The sequence below is a fragment of the Triticum aestivum genome, chromosome 2A (genome assembly GCF_018294505.1).
Source record: "Triticum aestivum cultivar Chinese Spring chromosome 2A, IWGSC CS RefSeq v2.1, whole genome shotgun sequence".
Taxonomy (NCBI): Eukaryota; Viridiplantae; Streptophyta; class Magnoliopsida; order Poales; family Poaceae; genus Triticum; species Triticum aestivum.
The window spans coordinates 7573888-7595830 of NC_057797.1; the positions used below are offsets into that span (position 1 = coordinate 7573888).

The 21943-nt window shown below is 45.7% G+C and overlaps 2 protein-coding genes and 1 long non-coding RNA gene across 3 annotated transcripts; 1 reads left to right on the top strand and 2 right to left on the bottom strand.

The window, feature by feature from the left end:
- The first annotated feature begins 271 nt into the window (after positions 1–271).
- LOC123184197 (uncharacterized) lies at positions 272–2054 on the top strand. The gene is made up of 3 exons (XM_044596354.1): positions 272–524; positions 878–1095; positions 1199–2054. The coding sequence occupies exons 1-3, from the start codon at positions 308–310 to the stop codon at positions 1790–1792; spliced, it is 1029 nt and encodes a 342-aa protein (XP_044452289.1). The 5' UTR covers positions 272–307; the 3' UTR covers positions 1793–2054.
- Positions 2055–6345: 4291 nt separating this feature from the next.
- On the bottom strand, positions 6346–8450 carry LOC123184198 (uncharacterized). Its single transcript, XR_006492935.1, has 3 exons — positions 8308–8450; positions 7901–7936; positions 6346–6517 (listed from the first exon to the last, which is right to left on the bottom strand). It is a non-coding gene; the product is annotated as an uncharacterized lncRNA (long non-coding RNA).
- A 2351-nt stretch (positions 8451–10801) lies between these two features.
- On the bottom strand, positions 10802–14316 carry LOC123184199 (uncharacterized). The gene is made up of 3 exons (XM_044596356.1): positions 13735–14316; positions 13445–13528; positions 10802–13371 (listed from the first exon to the last, which is right to left on the bottom strand). Exons 1-3 carry the CDS (start codon positions 13832–13834, stop codon positions 13115–13117), a joined length of 441 nt encoding a protein of 146 aa, XP_044452291.1. The 5' UTR covers positions 13835–14316; the 3' UTR covers positions 10802–13114.
- Between the last annotated feature and the right edge of the window lie 7627 nt (positions 14317–21943).

Genomic DNA, 21943 nt, shown 5'->3' on the forward strand with positions numbered 1-21943 from the left:
TGCTGGCATGAACATAGTGTATATCTATCTAGATGTTTCCTTAAATATCTTTGTAGATTCGTAAAGATCTCTAAAGTGCATAGTCTGAATATAGGCCCAAATCAGCCCAATAATCTGAATTCTACACGGGCCGGCACTCCGGCCCACCAAGCCAGCACGACTCATGTACTTGGCGTGACTGGGGTGGGCCGTGCCGGGCCGTCCCATTTCGCCAGGTTTGCACTCGATCGATTCGAGCGGGCCGGTCCTCCTCGCTCCCCTTCCACCCCACTCATTCCTCGCCTCGGGAGCCCCGAGCCCTAACTCCATGGCCGGCGGCGATTCTTCTTCTTCTTCTTCTTCCACGGCGAGAGAGGAGGGGAGGGCGAGCGCGCGGCTGTGGAAGAAGCAGAAGCTGCAGCAGCAGGAGGAGGAAGAGAAGGGGCCGAATCCTCTGGACCCAAGGTTCAGCGACTACGACCCCAAGGAAGGCGGTTACGTCTTCACCCGCTTCCAACACTCTACGCTCGACCTCCACATGGAGTGTACGCCACTACGCCCCCTTAATCTCTACTGTTAGTTTTTTTTTTCAGTTTGGCATCCTAGTTTTTTGTCTGATCGTCTGAATTTAAATGCAAATCGTCCGGCGATCAGGTGTTCCACTCCACGGGGCCAGTTTATATGTGCATGCGTAATCCCATGTTTTGCCAATATATCACAATCATTTGAGAACTAAAGTCCAGTTACTGTCAAAAAAAAAAACTATATGATGTTTTGCCTTACTGAGTACTGTAGCTCTGCTACTTCACTGCTGCATCCTAGATAGATGGACAACTAACTTTGAGTTTGAGGACTGCATTTTGATTCATTCCTCAATCATAATTTCTTCTTTCGGCAGCACCTGTTGGTGCTATGCACAATACTAACAGGATCTTCCCAGAGGAGGGGTTCCGGTTCTGTAACTCGGCAAATATTGTCTCGGTCAGTATCGTTTCCTCCGACTATGGATACCCGCTCAATGTCTACGGCACCATCATAGCCAGGGACAGTCTGGATCGCCAACGCATCTATTTATTCCAGCGTGCCAAGGACGATTGCCAGAACATCAGCTCCAAGGTATTATTGCTTTTAACTCCGACTGATAAATTCCAACCGCTTTTTCCATTTTAACGCAGAGCTAAGTAAACACCATGTTTATTCAAATTACTTCCTTTTGTAGAATGATGTGTTGGTTTTGACTGGCCCGAAGAGAGGACTGATGATATGTGATTCAATAATCTTTGAAGTTGATCTGAAGGTCAAGGATGTGAATGGTAGAAAGGTGAAGGACGAGAGAGTTAGCAAAGGCTTAATGGAGATTAATGGCATCAAAAGACTCTCATATCCACCGAAATACCAGGTTCAAACGGAAAAACTTGTCAGCATGCACAGCACATTGGATTTGAACTACACGTTTGTAAGGAATGCGGTGGAGGGCACCGTTGAGGCGAGGATGATCCTTGAGGAGGGACCTGTTGATTATTTCCATGGGAAAATCGTCGCTCACACTAGCAGCTTTCCATGTGACATTATGCTACATGATAGCGAACTTGCTGGGATGCTAACAGCCGGTGAAGGTGGAATCCTGCAAACAGCACGCCGCGTGGTCAGCGTCTCTATTGATGAGACGCTCCTGTTGACCGTTGCCGCTGCTACCAGTGGTGTCGGCACTGTTGAGTTTACTCCAAAGCGTGGCAGCTATGATGAAGAGAAAATCACTTGCGGCGACTATAAGATGCTGGTGAAGGTCACTTGGTCCATTGTGTGCTGGTGAAGGTCACCTGGTCCATTGTGCATCGCTGATTCCGTGCATTCCTGGTTGAACATGCTATATCCAAATTAAGATGTGTGTGCTCTGTATATGCTGTCGTACTAAATAGGTCTATGCTTTTGGTGGAAGCTTCATTATCACTGTTTGTTTGTTACCACTCTGTTCGTTACAACTGAGTGGGATAGGAATTATATGTATATCCGGCATGAGCTTTGAAGTAGGAGGAACAGACAAAGTGTATGTGCATCACTTTGATTTTGTTTCAGCACTCGAGTCTTATATATATGTGCACTCGCGCTATTCGTCACCCCTTATTCCTCACCCCAGCCTGCCCATGCATCTACAGCCACGCATGGCACACTGTAAGGTAAAATTACATTGTGGAGGAAGGAGCATGTCCGACTAAAACTACCGTAAGTAAAAAGGCTTTGAAGGTGATTTTACAAGATGCATGGAGGTAAGTTACATATCGTGCATGCGAGCAACCCATCCGGTTTTGCTTTGTTTTGCGTGCTACGTAATTTTACTGTGGATAGACTACTCAAATTACCACTGTCTATAAGATGTCTACCGCATCTTCCTCTATCATCTGTCAACTTCTTTTAACAAAAAAATCTCCCAGCCAACTCCGAAGAAATGATGATAGAGTGCAGTACGAAGAGAGAGGCAAGATGCTTCTCCAGGTTGCCATCGTCCAGCCCGTCGCTCGGCCGGCGGCAGGATGCTTCTCCGGGTAGTCGTCCACCGTGTCGCTCGGCCAGCTGATCCATAGAGAGCGCCGCCAGCTTAGCATGTGCATGGATACAACACACACTAATTCTACAAACAAGAACGTAGGAAATTTGATGCGAAAAAACGTTGTTTCTAGATAAATTTCAACAAACAGAAATAAAGCTATGTTTTTATAATAGCATGACCAATTAAAATGTGGTCAAATGAAATTTAAGAAAAATAGGAAAGAGCATACCCTTCAACAAAGGAAAGTTGGTGTATCAGCACAAAATAGTGCTACTAATACATATCAAGGTTGCTACAAGTTCAACTGTGCAGTGAGCTTGCCCATCCAGAAGTATTGGCTAATTACATGCTATATACCTGCCGAAGAACACTGACTGTAAATTGAAACTCAAATTTTGTATAAACTTACTAAGAAAAGAAAAACAAAACAACTACTTGCACTGATAAGTACTAAAAACAAAATGCATTTTCTTACTAGCCCTAAAATTCAATTTCAAACGACGCATAAATTAATCTCTCGTACACAATTGTTTCTGTGAATACAACAATCAAACACATAGATGAATCTATATAGAGAGGTGCCCAAACAAAGAATGAGGCGGATAAAGTTAAAACAGGATTTGATCAACATACTTGTATTTAAGGTATGAGCTGGTAGTCTGTAACAGAGCTACACCCTGCAGCGGGGAATTTATTGGGCCAGGTGAATAATTCTGTAGTTTAGATCCAACTCTTCAGATATCGGGAATCTACATCAGAAAATTGGGGAAGTTACGAACACTAACAAATCCATGTTGCAAAAATGAAGGCCATGTATCCTATCCAATCTGGCACTCCTCTAACCCACCGCTTCAGCTCCAAATGGTCCCCCGGCCGCCCGGCGTCATACCACTACGACGATGTCGTCTACATGGCCGAACCACGAGGCCAATGCAGCAGTTTCTCCCGGCCCCGAATCAATCCGATGTCAGTCCTTGGGCTCATGGCGTGGTGGCCTCCTTCACAATGGGCATTCAAAGCAACTCCAATGGGGCGACCCATTTTGTTCGCAGCCGTCCGTTTGGATCGGCGCGGACAAAAAAATCGGCCCAATGGCCGACACAAACGGACGCACGTCCGCTTTCGTCCGTCTGTCGACCCATTCCCGGCTCATTTTTGAGCCGGATTTGCATCGGCGCGGACACAAGACGGACGCGCGCGCTCTCTTTTCTCACCTGGTTCGCTGGTCAGTGACATATTGGATTGGCCTCTCCACATCAAACAACACACCCTCGCCCGCCTGCTTCGTCGCCGACGCCGCAGGCCATTTTTTCCGATAAAAATGGATACATAGATAGTTCTAGCGTACATAGATAAAAGAAAAGACCACTACTCGTCGCTTTCTGACTCCGACTCGGTAATGTCCTCCTCCGACGTCTGAATGTAGGCGTCAGTATGCTGCTCGTCTTCAAAATCCCAACCCGACGTTTCTCATAGCTTCAGTTTCAATTCAGCGGCCTGCTTCCACGAACGCTTGTCCTCCCGATAGGCGGCTCGCTCCGTCCTCCTCGCGTCCCTCTCCAACCTCCTTTACTTGTAGAACTGGCGCTCGTCGACGATGTCCTGCGGGAAGCGTTCGCGCCACACCACGATGGCTTCCACGTCCATCTCGGTGATGGCGAGGCGAGGCTATCACCTCCGGTGGACATGACGATCCTCGTCGGTGAAAAGCCGCGGGAGAGGCGCCAGATCCTGCGCCCGCTGGCTCGACACGTCGGAAAAATTCATATAACGAGCGCCGGCCGCGGCGCGCGCGCGAACCTTTCCCGCGTGCTGGAGCGCGAAAACCAGCACGCGCTAGACCGCTTTCCCGCGCGCGCGAACCTTTCTTGCGTGCTGGAGCGCCAAAATCAGGGGGACGGCATGGCCGCCGGCATGATCTAAAGCGCGCACAGTCATAAAATGGGTCGGCCCGTTGGACGCACTGCCGACTCAAAACTAAAAAAGGGAGGACGCGGACGGGGGCCGACCCAAACGGACAAAAACGCCGTCCGTTTGGGTTGACCTGTTGGAGTTGCTCTCACAGGGAGGAATCAAAGACAATGGGGAAAAGAGAGTTGGGGAATGGAAGGAACGGGAACCGTATGAGCCGAGGGAGAGGAAGTCATGGGAGTCAAGCCAGCCATAGAGGATTCGAGGTGACCGCCCCTGCCGCAATAGCGCCGCCTCCGCAAACTATGCTTCCGACCATCCACCACAGCGACCGAGGCCAGCCGCCGCTCACCACGGCGTCCCGGCTGCCCCGTTGAGGCGTTGACCATCACACAGTCGAGCCCAGTCGCCGCCGCTGGAACCGCAACTGGGATGTGGTTGGCTTGTAATCCCTGGACCACTTTTTTTTTCTACTCCATCCATCCCACGACATGTGACATTCAGAGGCGTGGGCGCTGTAACATCGATGTAATATTACCTTCAACAGGGACAAAAGGTTACGACAGAGGAGCCAGGATGGGGTGCAGTGGGATCGGGAGCAATGATACTTTGGGTGGGTCGGTTGACCAGGGTGAGGAATAATTTATTCTTCATTCTGGGTGTCTAATAGATTTTCTATATATGACTATTTGTCATCCTGGATGAGGAATAGTTATTCTTCACCCCCCTCTATTTTACCATTAATGCATCGTAATTTTACGTTTCGTAAGTTTTGTCTTATTTCTGACGTAAAAAAAGATCGTAAGAAAATATATAATCGTCGTAAAAAATATTTTATGTTATGTAAAATTACAAACGTAAAAACATAGTGTAAAATACACATAAACTGCAAATTTTCTTGTCTTATGCCCTATATTTTTTAATTTTTTATGCCAAATTTTATGTAGTGAATCAATAAGAATGTAACTATTTGAATTCCAAACGTAATTTAATTATGAAATGATCGTAAGATTACCTCGGATGAAGAATAACTTATTCCGTACCCTGGGTGATGAATAGTAATACTATATATATAATTTTGTTCTAACGCTGGTCCACATGGCATTGTAGATAGTAAGTAATACATGCAAATATATATATTTCTGTTGCATGGTCCGAATGTAAGATTATACAGTACTATATAAATCTGCAACGCTTGTGAAGGACAGATAACACCAGAATGTGCATATCTTTTCCTTATAGTCTGTACAGTGGATCATTGAAAGAAAAACCTTCTGGTTGCGTTTGTCGCCACTTGAGCTATCGATCTGCACCAGCGCTAGCATGCTGCCGCGTCCGTGCGTGCTACTGTCGCAATGGTAGAAGTCGCATTGGATTGTGCTGACGCCACACTGCCTGACACAATCAACGGTCTGTGCTGAAGTGCCGCCGTGAAGGTTGCCGATTAGTCGGCTGCGTCGACGATGCCCTGTGATGCGATCGATCAAGGCAGCTAACATCGGCGGCAGTGATTGGAGTTTCAGCAACTCAGCGTTCCTTAGCATCGCGTACCCATGGCTCCTACTTCCAACTAAATCATCATCTCCATGGGCTGGATCTGCGGGGGCTTGGATGTGACACCATGTAGTTCCCACGATGGAAGCAAGCCAACCATGGTGGGTAGCTGATGCGAGAGATGAGGGAGATTGGTAACAGCAAAAACTAGATCGAAAACGTGCCTTGGCAAGGTAGTGAATGCTCAGTTTAGTAGGAAATCAAGTTTAGCGTACGTATTCAAACAGGATACAACAAAATAAAAGGAAGAAGAAACATTCACATGTAATAGGAGCAAAACACCATTGAGTTCAACATCATCATGAAACTATAAGACAGCATACGGTAGGTTAAAAAGCTCTGTTTCCATAAACATTTGAATCACAACCACCATGGCCCAGATATAAAGATGACCCATATAAACCATGAACACAGAGCCTCCAACCATCCACAAATTGAATATGTACATATAAGAATTGACTTGTTCTTGTTTTGGTCGCTGACAAGCAAAACCAGTCCCCTGGCTGTATTCCCATTGGTGGCAACCTGAAGAAAAAAAACATAAGATTGGCTTAAAAAAATACTCGACAGATACTCCATTATCAACAAAATAGGTGAATGGCTGGTATACAAATTAGCTGAGCAACACAAGATTTTGACAGCAAACATCCTGCCACAAACGATGAAAAACGAACATAAGCAAACCCCCCAGAAAAAAGAAAGCCTAACAATAATAGTAGATAGATCTATTAAGGCACAATCCTTGCTTAAAATACAGCCGCTAAACTAAAATACGAACAGAGAAAGATGGGAGAAGATGAGCAGCTGCAACGGGATGGCCGAGCATGACATATTACCAGCTCACAACAGTCACCAATCCAATAGAAAATCCTAACCCTAGAACATTAACGGGGCAACAAAAGAGCTAGATGAGCACCTGGAGATAACAAATCGAACGAAAAAAATGGAGCAGCGGTCAGAGAGAGAGAGAGAGAGGGGGGGGGGGACCTGGAGTAGAACTGCGACCAAGTGCAGCGCCTCACGATGGAGGAGGAGGAGCGACGGGGGAGCACCAGCAGTGGGCATAGAAGGAGGAGTGACGGGGGAGCCGCATCGAGCGCCTCCGACGGGTGCTCCTCACCCTGCGTCTCTACCCCCGCTGCTCTTCGGTTGAAGTGACGGCGCGTAGTGGACGATGGATCTCGTGGCGTGGGCCGTGACAGATGACGTGGAACTCGCGGTGGGGGCGTGGCGGAGGAGGCGGAGCTGGGGACAGGGACTGAAAATGGCGGCGGCGAGACGCATCGCGCGCGTGCGTGCGGGAAAGGTGGGGCTCCTTTGGTTTTCAGTTGCTCCTGCAAGAAGACGACCAGGCAAATTATACGCGAGGAAAAGTAAGAAGCGGACAAGGGCGAAAGAAACGAACCTTTGTCACGGCGACGAGGCAACGACAAGCCGGAAGGGCGTCGGATCTGGCGGAAAGGGACGGAGCGGAGAGAAGGGACGAATAAGAGAAGGTGGCCTGGACGCGGACGGCGGAGCTAACATTTCCAGGGCTAACTGCAACAGGGCCTTGTGCTCCATCATGAGAAGGTATTGACCTATACATGAAAAAAAACAATCTTCAGTTTCAATTAAAGTGAGTCAACATACATAGTGTCTAAATTTTACAGGTTTGGAAATATTGTAATCTCTAAATTGTAGTGAATGGTAACTACCAACCTAAATTAAATTTTCTATCTTCTTTTATGGAATAAGATAGACCTACCAGATTACAAGTCAGATTCTAATGAATCTTAATCATTCACAAGCCTATAGATTAAAGTACACTCATGTGGTATAACCTAATTACTAATTAACCTGCATAGCTACAGATCATGTCATCTATCCAAATGATATGTGCTCATTTGATAACCAGCAAAAATTTACCTAACTCTATAAATATCTTCCAATTACTACTGCAACCTGCAAGAAATAATTAATCTGCAGACAAACATGAGAGGTATTCAGGAAACAAAAAAATACTACTGCTCCAATAATTACTATAAACTGAAAGAAATACAATACTTAATTTTATACATACAGAGAAGGATTCACGGAACAAAAAATCTGCTCCAATTACTATTGTACTGAAGAAATACCTAATATGCAGACATACATGAGAGGGATTCAGAAACAAAAAAAATACTACTGTTCCAAATACTACTATAAACTAAAAGAAATACTTAATTTGCAACATACATGAGAGGGATCCAGGGACCAAGCACAAGTTGCACACCCACATATAGGAATGCCGGACGTACATGAGAGAGATTCAGGGAACAAAAGAAACTCACCCTGAACACCGGCTGTTTGTTGTGTTCATCACCTCCTTGGTACGGTCATGGTCCTCTTCTTGGCCTGCGTCCATCTCCCGGCACCCCCGTGCTGCTGCACTCCTGGTCCTGCGAGCAGCAAAGCTCTTTGTACGTCGTGCCACCTTGATCACCACGGTCCGGAAGCCAAGAGCATGAGCAGACCAAAATCAGAATGGATTAACCAGGAAACCCTAGACAAATCCCTAAAAAACAACAAAGCCCTTGATGAGCACATACACATCACAAAGGGAAAGACAAACAAGGGAGCAAATAATCACCTCAGCCATCTTAGAAGCCCACTCGGTGTGCTCCCTCTCCGGCCGACCCGCAAGACAACCCCAACGCCACGCCACCGTCCCAGCCATGAAACAACCAGAGAAGCAAGGAAGATGGTAAGAAACAAGCGAAATAAAAAGTAGTGGGCATTAATATCACAAGATTTTTACATGCAATGGATGCGCACTCACATGCACACAAAGTTGGCTCCAGCCGGTTTGAGCCATCCAAAATTAAACAAAAACGTGATGTGCGTGCGCACACACACACACACACAATTTGCTGCTCGAGTTTCAGTCATGGCATACACAATTTGTATGCATCCAAAACCGAAGGTACAAATAGCAGGTAGATGAGAGGGGGAGCTCACCACAATTGTGTTGGGTGGGAGTTGAAGAGGGAGGTAGGGATGTTGGCCTGCTCCTCTCAATGATATCATAAATAACCTTTCATCTCAATGTATTATTTAGTTATGCTACATGCAGAATGAGATACAAAAAGAACATGTAATATACCAAAAAAGGGAATGCAGCAACAGCGGAAAGAAATGCTAAAAGGGAACATAGAGCAGAAAACCAATCCAAAATGCAAGCAAGAGTCTTTAAAAGGGAACATAGAGCAGCAGGAGCATGAGGCATAGAAAAATGGGGTCACCTTAAGATGAAGAATCAGTGGCCCTCTCTCGGTTCAAATCAGAAGGATAGAACCACTATTATTGATTAGAATTATTTTTACTCAGGCAAAACATTACAACACTGGATCCTAAGCTACAGGTGAGGCATACAAAACTACAAGTGTCTATTATTTTCATATATAAACAACCTTTAGTATCTCAACTAGAACCAAAGCAAAACAAAAAAAATCATGGTTAAGTAACCAGCAAAGGAAGAATGCACCTTTTTGGAATTTTAAAGTATCAAGACATTAAAAGTTCTCTTTTGCCTTCAATACTACACACATTAGGGGAGGTAGCTGCAGTTTTATTGCATAGTGGGCTCAGATTCGCCTTTTCTCGATCATATAAACTACCCCCATCATCTCTTATCACCGGATCAATCTATTTATACAATGGAACTGCCCTGGTTATCACTCAACAAGAATGACCATCCAAGGACAGATCAATAGGTATCACATGATTAAAAAGGATTCTAGAGACAACTAGCGGGTAGTGCGCGGCGGCACGCCGCACCACTCGGACTAATTAGCTATTTAGTTATTTTGTAATTTTTGGTAAGTTTGTTTGAAATATTTGTCTAGGACAAAGTAGTCCATAGCATATCGGAAAACTCTTCATCATTTCCTACACCTAGAATGTCGACCCTCCAGCTGGATTTGTCTCGGTAACATAATGGTAGAGTGAGGAAGCTAGTTCTTCTGCTCGTGTTGTCGGTGGTTTGTCTCCAGTATAAATGATGTTGAAGCTTGAGGTTGCACGTCCTGGCTCTCGACGAATTATGATGCTCGGTGTTCATATGGGCAGCTTGAGTATCGGACAAACCTTAGTTTTGAAGGTCTACCAGAAACTGCCTGGGAACCGGAAACAATGAGGTTGATTATTGCAGGACTGAGAGGCGAGCTCATTGAGATATTACCGTCCGAAGATCGATGGATAATTGAAGTAGTTGCATGGCTTGCTAATCCTAACAAGGTACCTAAATCAATGGAAGTAGAGGTGCCGACACCACCTCTGCCACCTTGGAAGCCAGACTCTGACAATGAAGGAGAATCGCCACCACGTCCGTCATCACCTACCTATAGGAGAGTGATGGTTTTCCCTGTGACCATTCATGTGAAAGAGGTTTTGGACCGTGGTCCCTTGATGTCTGAATTGCCATCTGCATATCTTCCTGGCGAAGGCGTGGATCTATCTCGAATCCATGTGTTCGACACCTGGCGTGGAAAAGTTGATGGCAGTGGCCCTGGTGATAATGGAATGGCCTAGATCATGCCCTAGCAAAGTTGCTGAATAGCAGCAGCTTCTTTCTTTCCTTTTTCAATAAAATTGTCAGTTGTATGATGTATGGTTGTATGCTGCCTTATTTTACGTAATTAAGGTATGTAATCTTTGCAATTTATGTACTTCGTTAAATTCTTTCACGGCATTTTTTTCTTTCTTGGTTTGGTTGACAAGTGATGCATGCATTTGCCAGTACGCACAATAAACTTAGATTACGCTGCTAGGAGAAACCAATGAGTAATTCACAATATAGGTGGCCAGCTTTTACAACGCATCTAGTTACTACTGCTAAAAGAGGTAAAAAAAAGAGAGAGAGTCCCAACTTGCACAAGAGTAAATCACAATACAGGTAGTAGATTTTACAGCACATCTAGTTACTTACTGCTAAAAGGGGTTAAAAAGAGAAACACGCAGCACTTGTTTTTACGAAGTCCCAACTTGCACATCTTCTGATGACAGCTACTTGTTCAGTTGATCCATGCCTTGATGGACGCTTCCATCTTTCTGAATTGCATGCATGTCACCATAAAAGGCTCAGTCATGTCTAGTAGCTTGATCGACACTTGTCTCATCTTGATTTGGTGTGGGATGAACCTCACGTCCTCACACCAAGCAGTGCAATCGTAGGATGAGACGATGTTCTCCCAGTGGTCCTCTAATGGATCATCAATAACAGTCTTGTGCTGCTTCACCATGCAATACGGGCTAAGAAGGTACTCGATTATTGGAGCCATGTAAAAACTGCATGGCATGTCATGGATCCTGAGCTCGACTGTGCAATTGATTGGAAACCCAAATGATCCAAATGCTGGTGTCCATGGCTAGATGTCAACCTCACCAGCACGGATCTCAGCTTCAAATATGGTACGTACAATGTGATAGAGCGAGCGACCCATGAGAGGAATGGAGGTTGATAGCAAAAAATCTGACGACGTGAGCCTTCTGGCTTTAATTTTGATGTATCTTATATCACCCAGATAAGTCACGAGACTATCAAAGGATGAGAAATAGGTTTCAGCATGCGGTGAAAAAATGACCATGCTAGACAAAATCTGAATCTAGGCGGGATCGATAAACCTCTGGGAAATAAAGCATTGGATTGGTTTGCTTCCAGAACTGGTTATTGGCACGGTTGGGCAGTAAGGCTGTTTCACTGGGTGGGCCCCGATTCTGTACTCGCTGATGAACAGATTTACATTATATGCGCTAAAGAAGATCATCTGTTGGTCTGCGGTGTACGCATCCTCGTCGGACACGTTCACTTGTATGGTTGGAGGCACCATGATGGATGGACTGGCCCACGCATAGCATGTAAAAGTGGATGGATATTCTATTAAGAGTGAGTCCTGTGTGACATAATCTAAGGAGCAATATGGACTGAGGATTTGCTCTACTATGATGCTCTTCCACAGATGAAGTGGCAGATTTCTCATTGAGATAATAATGTACTGATTGGTAGAGATTCTTCCTAGATGGAGCAGTGCGTCATCTACCATAAATCTATAGCGGACACCTTGGATAATAATAGTGGAGTGGCTTCTAGAGAGATTGTAGACACGGTTTCCAGTGGTGTGGTGGGTGCAGGTCATGACAATCCTATTGTCAGTGACATCATGGAAGGATAGCTTGTAGTGCCTGGTGAACCTAGCGATGAGAGCAGCAAGTACATGCGGAGACGGAAGAGCATTAGAGGGAGAACATGGGGTGACTATGTAATTACGATGGAGAGGCACGCAACTACGGGTTGCAAGCTGGATCGCTCCCATGAAACATTTTTCTGCGTCTGGGCGATGGAAGCCCACATCGTTGGTGGAAGAAAGTTCGTCGTCCATCAGAATAGAAATACCTGAAAAGAAATGGCAACAAAATAAACGAAACCACAAGGCATCAGCAAGTTTGAAAGCAAGATGACAGAAGAACAAAAGGATTTAGTAATCTTATCTCTCCAAAAGCATGCCTACCGTTAGTCAGAATAGTGGCAAAGTGTCTCAAGGCACCATTGTTTATTCACACACGCTGTAAAAGTTTGGAAGCGTGTGAACCCATAGCATGGACCGGCCTCTTTATATAGCAACTGGCCGTATATACTGTAGAACTACTGTCATCTGCATGCGTGTCGTACCATGGTAGATCGTTTGCATGCAGGAGCTATAAAAATCGTCTCGTGCAGTAACTGTAAAACGTCCCATGCGTGCCATCGCCATGGTAGACCGCTTGCATGTAGAACACTTGGCTAGTAATCAGAGACGTGCTTCCGCCGTCCTCGGTGGGACAACGTATTGCACAACATGCAAAAGATGACTGTACTCTACACATGCATGTCTGAGGTCTACGCAAAGCAGTCTATGCATGTCTAGTCCAGAAATATATCTTTAATTACAATGCATAGTCATTTGCATCTTTTATTTGTCTTGTTGATACGTTCACAGGTGGGCAGAAGTAGGAGGAGGCGGACCTTGCTATGATTTATGGAGAAAGCTGCACAACTGCATGCGGGCTACAGTGGACTAATTGGTCAGGCACAGCTACAGTGCGCTATAGTAGACTAATTGGTCAGGCAGCTACAGATGTGGGTAGGCACAAGTACATCAGTGTAACCTGGGCGCGGCAAGGTAGACAGGTCTGACCTGGGCTGAGCGAGAGCGTGCTGGCGTGTGGGCTGGACATGACCAGGTATGTACGCGAGGAACCAGACAACCAACCAGCAGTAAAATAGGGACGATACAAAACTTCCACATCAGATGCAGCTCTAACAGCAACAAGACAAGGATCAATCCGTTCTTCAAGTACAGGCCGAAAGTTCCTTCCAACTGCAAAAGTCAACCAATTAGCAATTTTTTTCTAAAAACAATACAAAAGGAGTTAAAAAAAGAAAGCACCCACCAGACAATGAATCAACAGGACGCTTCCCACGACAGATATCTTGCCGTGCCTGGCGTCGTCGCCGCGCCTCATCAGCACCCAAATCTGAAAACACACAGCCACGTAAAAACAACCAACCGCGCATCATTAGCACCCAAATCTGAAAACACACAGGAACGTAAAAATAACCCATTTTTTTTACTAAAATCACACATAGCTAATAAAAGAATAAAAAGAGCAATAATTATACTAAAATCACACATAGCTAATAAAAGACTAAAAAGAGCAATAATCATGAGAAACAGAACTACCTTCGGCAAGAAACCTCCCATCAACAACACCAACCGAGGAAGAGGAATCCAACGACGTGGAGAGAACACGCTGGGAAGCACGCGCACCGGAACGAACCATAACAGAGATGGAACGAACAAGAAGAACTCAGCAAGACAGACATAAACAAAGACTCCCCTCCCTCCTAACCGCGCACAAAATCTCAGGCGTGGCAAAGAGGCTTCGATTCTGATCTACATGACGAACAGAGGTGCCGCCAGGGTAAGGAAACGCAGCGGCTGTGTGCGGGAATTCCCTGTATACGCTAGCACCTTGTCCCCGCTGATAGGAAACGGAGGGCCTGGCGCTAGGGGCTGGCCGACGACCAGGTTGGGGAGGATGGAGCTGCGTGCCGCACCACCACACCTTGGCCTCGCTGAGGGGAGACGGAGAGCCTGGCCGGCGACCAGGTTGGGAAGGACGGGCTTGTGCGCCGCGCTATCACCTCGGCCTCGCTGGGGGAAACGGAGGACCTGGCGCTAGGGGCTGCCAGCGAACAGGTTGGGGGAGGACGGGGCCGCGCGCCTGTGCGGAGACGGAGGAGAGGAGGCAGCGGCGGCCTAGAGCTGGGCTGGGATGATTTCTTGGGGAAACCATGAACCAACACCAGGCCAGCTACTTATAGCAACCAAAAGCAAAGAAAAAATAAAGATGAAGCCCACCAGAAAAGCCCAGAAGCCAACGTGTCGATCAACAAACTGCCAGTCTACAACGTGTGAGGCAGACGTGGCGGCATGCATGGCCCATGCAGCAATCAGACGAAATCTAGAAGGCCATTGATCGCCCGTCTGTCCTCCCTCCTGTGCACCATGTACGTCCGTGCATGCAGTTCAATCGTCAGCTAGCGCGCAGCGCGGAATAATAAGGTGCGCCCTGCTTTGATCGAAAGCGCATGCATGTGAAAGCTAGCTAGCAGGTGCATGTGGATCATACGCGGCGGCAGGGATAGATGTATGTACCTATTTTACACGGTAGGTTACGTTCGCCAGTCTACAACGTGTGAGACAGACGTGGCGGTATGCATGGCCCATGCAGCAATCAGACGAAATCTAGAAGGCCACCACAACAGCTCACGTGAATTGGACCAAGGCATGCATGCCACGGCAGTCAAACAAATATATTAAAAAGAAAATGAAGGAAAGACTGCTATAGGATGTACTGCACAGGAGGAGGTAACATGTCGCTCAAATAGCATAGGTAAAAAAAATTCCAAAAAATCCAGAAAAATGGAACCCTTACGGGCCTAGTATTCTAAATTAAACAAAAACGTGATGTGCATGCGCACACACACACACACACACAATTTGCTGCTCGAGTTTCAGTCATGGCATACACAATTTGTATGCATCCAAAACCGAAGGTACAAATAGCAGGTAGATGAGAGGGGGAGCTCACCATAATTGTGTTGGGTGGGAGTTGAAGAGGGAGGTAGGGATGTTGGCCTGCTCCTCTCAATGATATCATAAATAACCTTTCATCTCAATGTATTATTTAGTTATGCTACATGTAGAATGAGATACAAAAAGAACATGTAATATACCAAAAAAGGGAATGCAACAACAGCGGAAAGAAATGCTAAAAGGGAACATAGAGCAGAAAACCAACCCAAAATGCAAGCAAGAGTCTTTAAAAGGGAACATAGAGCAGCAGGAGCATGAGGCATAGAAAAATGGGGTCACCTTAAGATGAAGAATCAGTGGCCCTCTCTCAGTTCAAATCAGAAGGATAGAACCACTATTATTGATTAGAATTATTTTTACTCAGGCAAAACATTACAACACTGGATCCTAAGCTACAGGTGAGGCATACAAAACTACAAGTGTCTATTATTTTCATATATAAACAACCTTTAGTATCTCAACTAGAACCAAAGCAAAACAAAAAAAATCATGGTTAAGTAACCAGCAAAGGAAGAATGCACCTTTTTGGAATTTTAAAGTATCAAGACATTAAAAGTTCTCTTTTGCCTTCAATACTACACACATTAGGGGAGGTAGCTGCAGTTTTATTGCATAGTGGGCTCAGATTCGCCTTTTCTCAATCATATAAACTACCCCCATCATCTCTTATCACCAGATCAATCTATTTATACAATGGAACTGCCCTGGTTATCACTCAACAAGAATGACCATCCAAGGACAGATCAATAGGTATCACAGGATTAAAAAGGATTCTAGAGACAACATGGAGGATCCAACTTGATACCCCAGGTGCCTTGATTGCTCAAAGGCACACTTATTCCAGCCAAAGTTAATCATCATCGCCCTAGCACGAACGCCACCGCCAAAGACAAAGCGAAATGGCGAGAATGCCCCCGGCGGGGCAGGCTATTTACGAGCAGTGGCACGAAATGGGAGTAACTATTCATTCCAGCAGTAACTTTTTTTTATCCGACGGACGAGGTCGTTACAGGGGTCGATCCGACGGCCCAGATCCGATCAAGCGACCTGATCCGACGGCCAGGAATCCCAAATCGTTGTGGTGCGGCCCGAGGAGCTTCTATTCTTATTTCTGGATGGATGGATGGATCAATATAGCCATGGCCATGTCCCATACAGTAGCCGAAGCAGAGGAGCAGGAGGAAGATGGAGCTCACCGAGGGAGGTTGTAGCCGAGGTAGTACTCAGTGCACGCCGGGGTTGCGCGTGAACGCCGTCCAACCAGCAATGAACCGCGTCGGAGTTGCGCCTTGCACCGTCCCGCCGACGAGCACAAACGCACCAAAAAACCTGTATAAGAAAGGCATCGTTATTTATCAGAAACAATTATTTAGTAATTACTATTTCGCAGAATGACTAATAGGTAAGACATATAGGTGCAAAGATCTCATGCTCTCATGGTTGAGCCTCTTTTTTTTGAGAAAAGACACCCCCGAGTCAATTAGCTCACCTAGCGGTAGCCCAAGAGCGAGCTTGAGTGGAGTATTACCTAACCGACATTGCTTACCCCATACTCATTTATAAAGTATATTTAATCTGTATGCTCTATACACATTTATTCCATGTGGTTACTCTATACTAAACATATCTGATCCAACAGCCGAAACAGCCGTAGATTAGGTGCTGGCCTATTGGAAAATGCAACTGATTCATAAGTAGATCTTTAAGCACCCGTAGGATGGTATATTAGCAATAGTGCTAAGCATTTTTTAGATAGCAAGCTTGATGAAATTAAGGATTTTAGGTTATTTTTCAATTATAATGCCCAGCAAAGGTTTAAAGATTTTTTGTTTTAGCTGTCCCATGACAATCTGCACTAAAATCCTATTACATCCACGAGCACATTAAAGAAAGAGAGTTACCTAGCCCACGATCGGAGGCGCAGGAGCATCCAAAGGTCCGCTCCATTAGAGAGGAGTGGCAGGCAGGGAAAGCCGACGCTAACGAGGAGCCCACCCAGCCTGCCTGCATGAGGAAAAAACCAAGCGCATGCATGAGAGGGAAGGTAACTGAGAGTGGGAAGAGCAAACTAAAGCAGCCTGAGCTCTGAGAGAGCTCGGTGGATGCTTCATCTCTTATTTTTGGATGGATGGATGGATCAATATAGCCATGGCCATGTCCCATACAGTAGCCGAAGCAGAGGAGCAGGAGGAAGATGGAGCTCACCAAGGGAGGTTGTAGCCGAGGCAGTACTCAGTGCACGCCGGGGTTGCGCGTGAACGCCGTCCAACCGGCAAGGAACCGTGTCGAAGTTGCGCCTTGCACCGTCCCGTCGACGAACACAAACGCACCAAAAACCTGTATAAGAAAGGCATCGTTATTTATCAGAAACAATTATTTAGTAATTACTATTTAGCAGAATGACTAATAGGTAAGACATACAGGTGCAAAGATCTCATGCTCTCATGGTAAATCCTATAATTAACCAGGGTCATCATTATTATTAATCACAATCCACAACTACAAAACCAAGAAAAGCCTTAGTGATCATGAAGGGCATGAATGATTAGCAAAAAGTGGAACGGGCTGATGAAAGATACACAGAGTGAGAGACATGAGATCCTCACAGTAGCACCACCATGTTTAGAGACTTGCAGCTCCGGCTTGCTGCTCAGCCGGCGGACACGACACCGAGCTCTCACTGCATCAACGACTCGGTTGTACGCTATATGGAGCAGCAGAAAAAAGGAGATCAGAACTATATATATGGACATCTATGAGAGAGGGGAACCTGAGATGCAGTACCTGAGCGCACGCGCAACACGAGTACAACAACCGCACACGATGGTGACTTCAACGGAGCAGCGGCGTGAGCCGTGACTTGCGCTTCTGCCGTCGACGGCGACAACACCCATCAACCCAGTCATGCTCGACTTCACGCACACGAACGAGCAAGGGTTACACCGTGTCCATGCTCCCGCTGGACGGCGCCGCCAGTTCCGCCGCCTCGTGCGCTGACTGGCACATGGTGGTGAAGAGGTGGCTGGGCGTGGAGGTATCTTCCAAGTGGAGAGCTCCCAATTGAAAACACATCAAGCAAAGTATCAGAAAATAGAAGAAGCTTCAGCGTCGATATCGGGCCGTAGCTACTACCCAGCGTCGCAGGCCGCCGTTGAGTGCGACCACGAGGTCGTTGGGTGGGGAGAGGGGCGGGGAGGATGGGAGGGAACGCAAGGCGGGGATGGAGGCGCAACGAGTCGATTAGGCATCAATGCAGAGGTACATGGCGACGGGGATGTCAGGCGAGGGCATCGTGTGGCAGAGGCGGCGGCGATGAACCACTGGAGGAGGAGGCCCGCTGGTCAAATGCTGCTTTGACTACCTCCACGTCATCAAAACAAATGAGCAAACCCAACAACAACAACAACAAGTCCCAAACAAGACGGGATAGGCTAGAGGTGAAACCCATAAGATCTCGTGACCAACTCATGGTTTTGACACATGGATAGCAAGCTTCCACGCACGCCTGTCCATGGCTAGTTCTTTGGTGATACTCCAGTCCTTCATATCTCTCTTTATGGTCTACCCCGACCTCTTTTGACATTATCAGCATGCTTTAGCCGTCCGCTATGCACTGGAGCTTCTGAAGGCCTGCGCTGAATATGCCCAAACCATCTCAGACGATGTTGGACAAGCTTCTCTTCAGTCAGTGCTACCCCAACTCTTATCTCGTATATCATCATTCCGGACTTGGTCCTTCCTAGTGTGGCCACACATCCATCTCAACATGCACATCTCCGCCACACCTAACTATTGAACATGTTGCCTTTTAGTCGGTCAATACTCAATGCCATACAACATTGCGGGTTGAGCCTAGAACGTGCCTTTTAGCTTTTGTGGCACTCTCTTGTCACAGAGACTGCCAGAAGCTTGACGTGACTTCATCCATCCAGCTTTGATTCGATGGTTCACATCTTCATCGATATCCCCATCCTTCTGCAACATTGCCCCCAAATATCGAAAGGTGTCCTTCTGAGGCACCACCTATCCATTAAGGCTAACCTCCTCCTCCTCCTCCTCCTCGTGCCTAGTAGTACTGAAACCGCACCTCATGTACTTGCTTTTAGTTATACTAAGTCTAAAACCTTTCGATTCCAAGATTGGTCTCCATAGCTCTAATTTCCTATTGACCCCTGCCCGACTATCGACTACTAGTACCACATCATTCGCAAAGAGCATACACCATGGGATATCTCCTTGTATATCCCTCGTGACCTCATCCATCACCAAAGCGAAAAGATAAGGGCTCAAAGCTAACCCTTGGTGCAGTCCTATTTTAATCGGGAAGTCATCAGTGTCGCCATCCCTTGTTCGAACACTTGTCACAACATTATCGTACATGTCCTTGATGAGGGTAATGTACTTTGTTCGGACTTTGTGTTTCTCCAGGGGCCACCACATGACATTCCGCGGTATCTTATCATAGGCCTTCTCCAAGTTAATGAACACCATATGCAGGTCCTTCTTTTGCTCCATGTATCTCTCCATAAGTTGTCGTACTAAGAAAATGGCTTCCATGGTCGACCTCCTAGGCATGAAACCAAACTGATTTTTGGTTACGCTTGTCATTCTTAAGCGGTGCTCAATGGCTTTCTCCCATAGGTTCATTGTATGGCTCATCAGCTTAATTCCACAGTAATTAGTACAACCTGAAACATTCCCCTTGTTTTTGAAGATTTGTACTAATATACCCCGTCTCTATTCTTCTGGCGTCTTGTTTGCCCGAAAAATGAGATTGAAAAGCTTGGTTTAGCCATACTATCGTTATGTCCCCGAGGCCTCTCCACACCTCAATGGGAATACAATCAGGGCCCATCGCCTTGCATCCTTTTTAAAGCCTCCTTGACCTCAGACTCCTGGGTTCGCCGCACAAAACACCTGCTAGTATCATCGAAGGAGTTGTCCAGTTCAATGGTAGAGCTCTCATTCTCCCCATTGAACATCTTGTCAAAGTACTCCCGCCATCTATGCTTAATCTCCTCGTCCTTCACCAGGAGCTGTTATGCTCCGTCCTTGATGCATTTGACTTGGTCAACCTCCCTTGTCTTCCTCTCTCGGATGTTGGCCATCTTATAGATGTCCCTTTCACCTTCCTTCGTGTCTAACCACTGGTAGAGGTCCTCATATGCTCGACCCCTTGCTTAACTCATAGCTCGGTCTGCGACCTTCTTTGACATCTTGTACTTCTCTATGTTGCCTGCACTCCTATCCAGGTATAGGCGTTTGAAAGAATCTTTCTTCTCCTTAATAGCCTTCTGGACATCATCGTTCCACCACTAGGTATCTTTAGCTTCTCTTCTACTTCCCTTGGACACAAATGAGCAAACTCACCTAACACAATTTATGAGTGGTATTGGATAGTTCAGGGGGTTAAGGGAGCAAAAAAGTAATTAATGGGGTTATGCAAACCAGCCACTTTGTTCAAGGGAGTTAAATGGACTTCTTTTCATTTATGTACATTACATTTATCAAGTTTAGTTCAAATGCTTTCTTATACCAATCTAAATAATTATGAACCAAGTACAATATGTTATTCTTTTCTCATAGTGTGCGATTTTCTTTTCCTTACTCTTGCAGCACTGTCCGGTATTTCAGTTACAGTTAGATGATGATCCTGAGATTATGACACAAAATTATCAGGATTTGCTTACCTTAATTACCAATCACATCACACAGATTTGGCAGAATCTTCATATTGAAGGAAATGGTCTTATTGAGGAGGTTCAAACTTTGCCAAAAGGCGCGGGATTCTTTATAATTGAATTGCTCGCTCCACTTAGTTGGATTCAAGATAATGATGGTCCTGTTAGGTTACTTTTTAGTTTTGATAATCTTTATTGCATTGGGTTCTTTAGAAATGAAAATTGGTTTATCTTTAGTGATCATTACAAGGATATGAAGGATGTTCTCGAAGGAACTATAGCGAGACCTCTTAGTTTTTCTGGCAACTACAACAAGTTAAATGCCGACTTCTTCAACATCCATCTAGGGGTTCAGGCTCTCTTTCAGACTTACAAAGGAATAGCAGGTTATCCTGGGTCCCTCATCAAAGTTCCTCTATTGACGAGTTGCATTACCTTTTCAGAGCCTCTTAGATTTCCAGCATTTCGTCAGTACATGATCAGCAAAATGTCGACGTATGATTCTCCTCCAGGAAGCATTACGGAGTTTTCTATTCATTTTACAAATTGGTCAAATTATTGTGACATTATTCGTGAAGGCAGGGCACAGTTCGATCCTCTTAATGCGTTTGGCATACAAAGTTATGATGATCTTTTGGGCCTTGTTGGGATGATACTGTAGCTGACAAGAATGGATGCACTCCATTAGTTGCATTATTTATTTCTCTGAATTCGGTGGATGGATAAGGTGGAATATAATGCTACAACAACTGTTTGAACTTATGGTGTCTGTTTAGGTATTTTTTAGCGAAGAGGCCTGGAGTACCTGATATGAGGGTTTTTGCTGAAATCTGACAATGACAACAATTTGGTTTTCGAGAATTTGACATTTACACCGAGGCATTCTTGTTCTGAGAGCAACAGTGATTGGCAGCAGCAGTAATTGTCAGAATATTGGTGAATTTGCCTGAATCTGGAGCATTCTTTATTTTCGTATTTCCCCACTTGTTGGTTGTGACATATTAATCTGCTCAGTAACTTTCAATTCTTTCATGTCACTGAGCATAGCAAAGGTATGGCGCAAAGGTATGGCAGTGATAGTATCGACGTAATTGCAGCTATTCTTTATT

Bases quoted from the DNA above. Each gene is read 5' to 3' on its own strand.
- LOC123184197 (XM_044596354.1), top strand. From the start codon at position 308: ATGGCCGGCGGCGATTCTTCTTCTTCTTCTTCTTCCACGGCGAGAGAG. The intron at 525-877 runs GTACGCCACTAC...TTCTTTCGGCAG, and splicing joins GCTCGACCTCCACATGGAGT to CACCTGTTGGTGCTATGCAC. The intron at 1,096-1,198 runs GTATTATTGCTT...TTCCTTTTGTAG, and splicing joins GCCAGAACATCAGCTCCAAG to AATGATGTGTTGGTTTTGAC.
- LOC123184199 (XM_044596356.1), bottom strand. From the start codon at position 13,834: ATGGTTCGTTCCGGTGCGCGTGCTTCCCAGCGTGTTCTCTCCACGTCG. The intron at 13,529-13,734 runs GTAGTTCTGTTT...GTGTGTTTTCAG, and splicing joins TGGGAGGTTTCTTGCCGAAG to ATTTGGGTGCTGATGAGGCG. The intron at 13,372-13,444 runs GTGGGTGCTTTC...TGACTTTTGCAG, and splicing joins TCCTGTTGATTCATTGTCTG to TTGGAAGGAACTTTCGGCCT.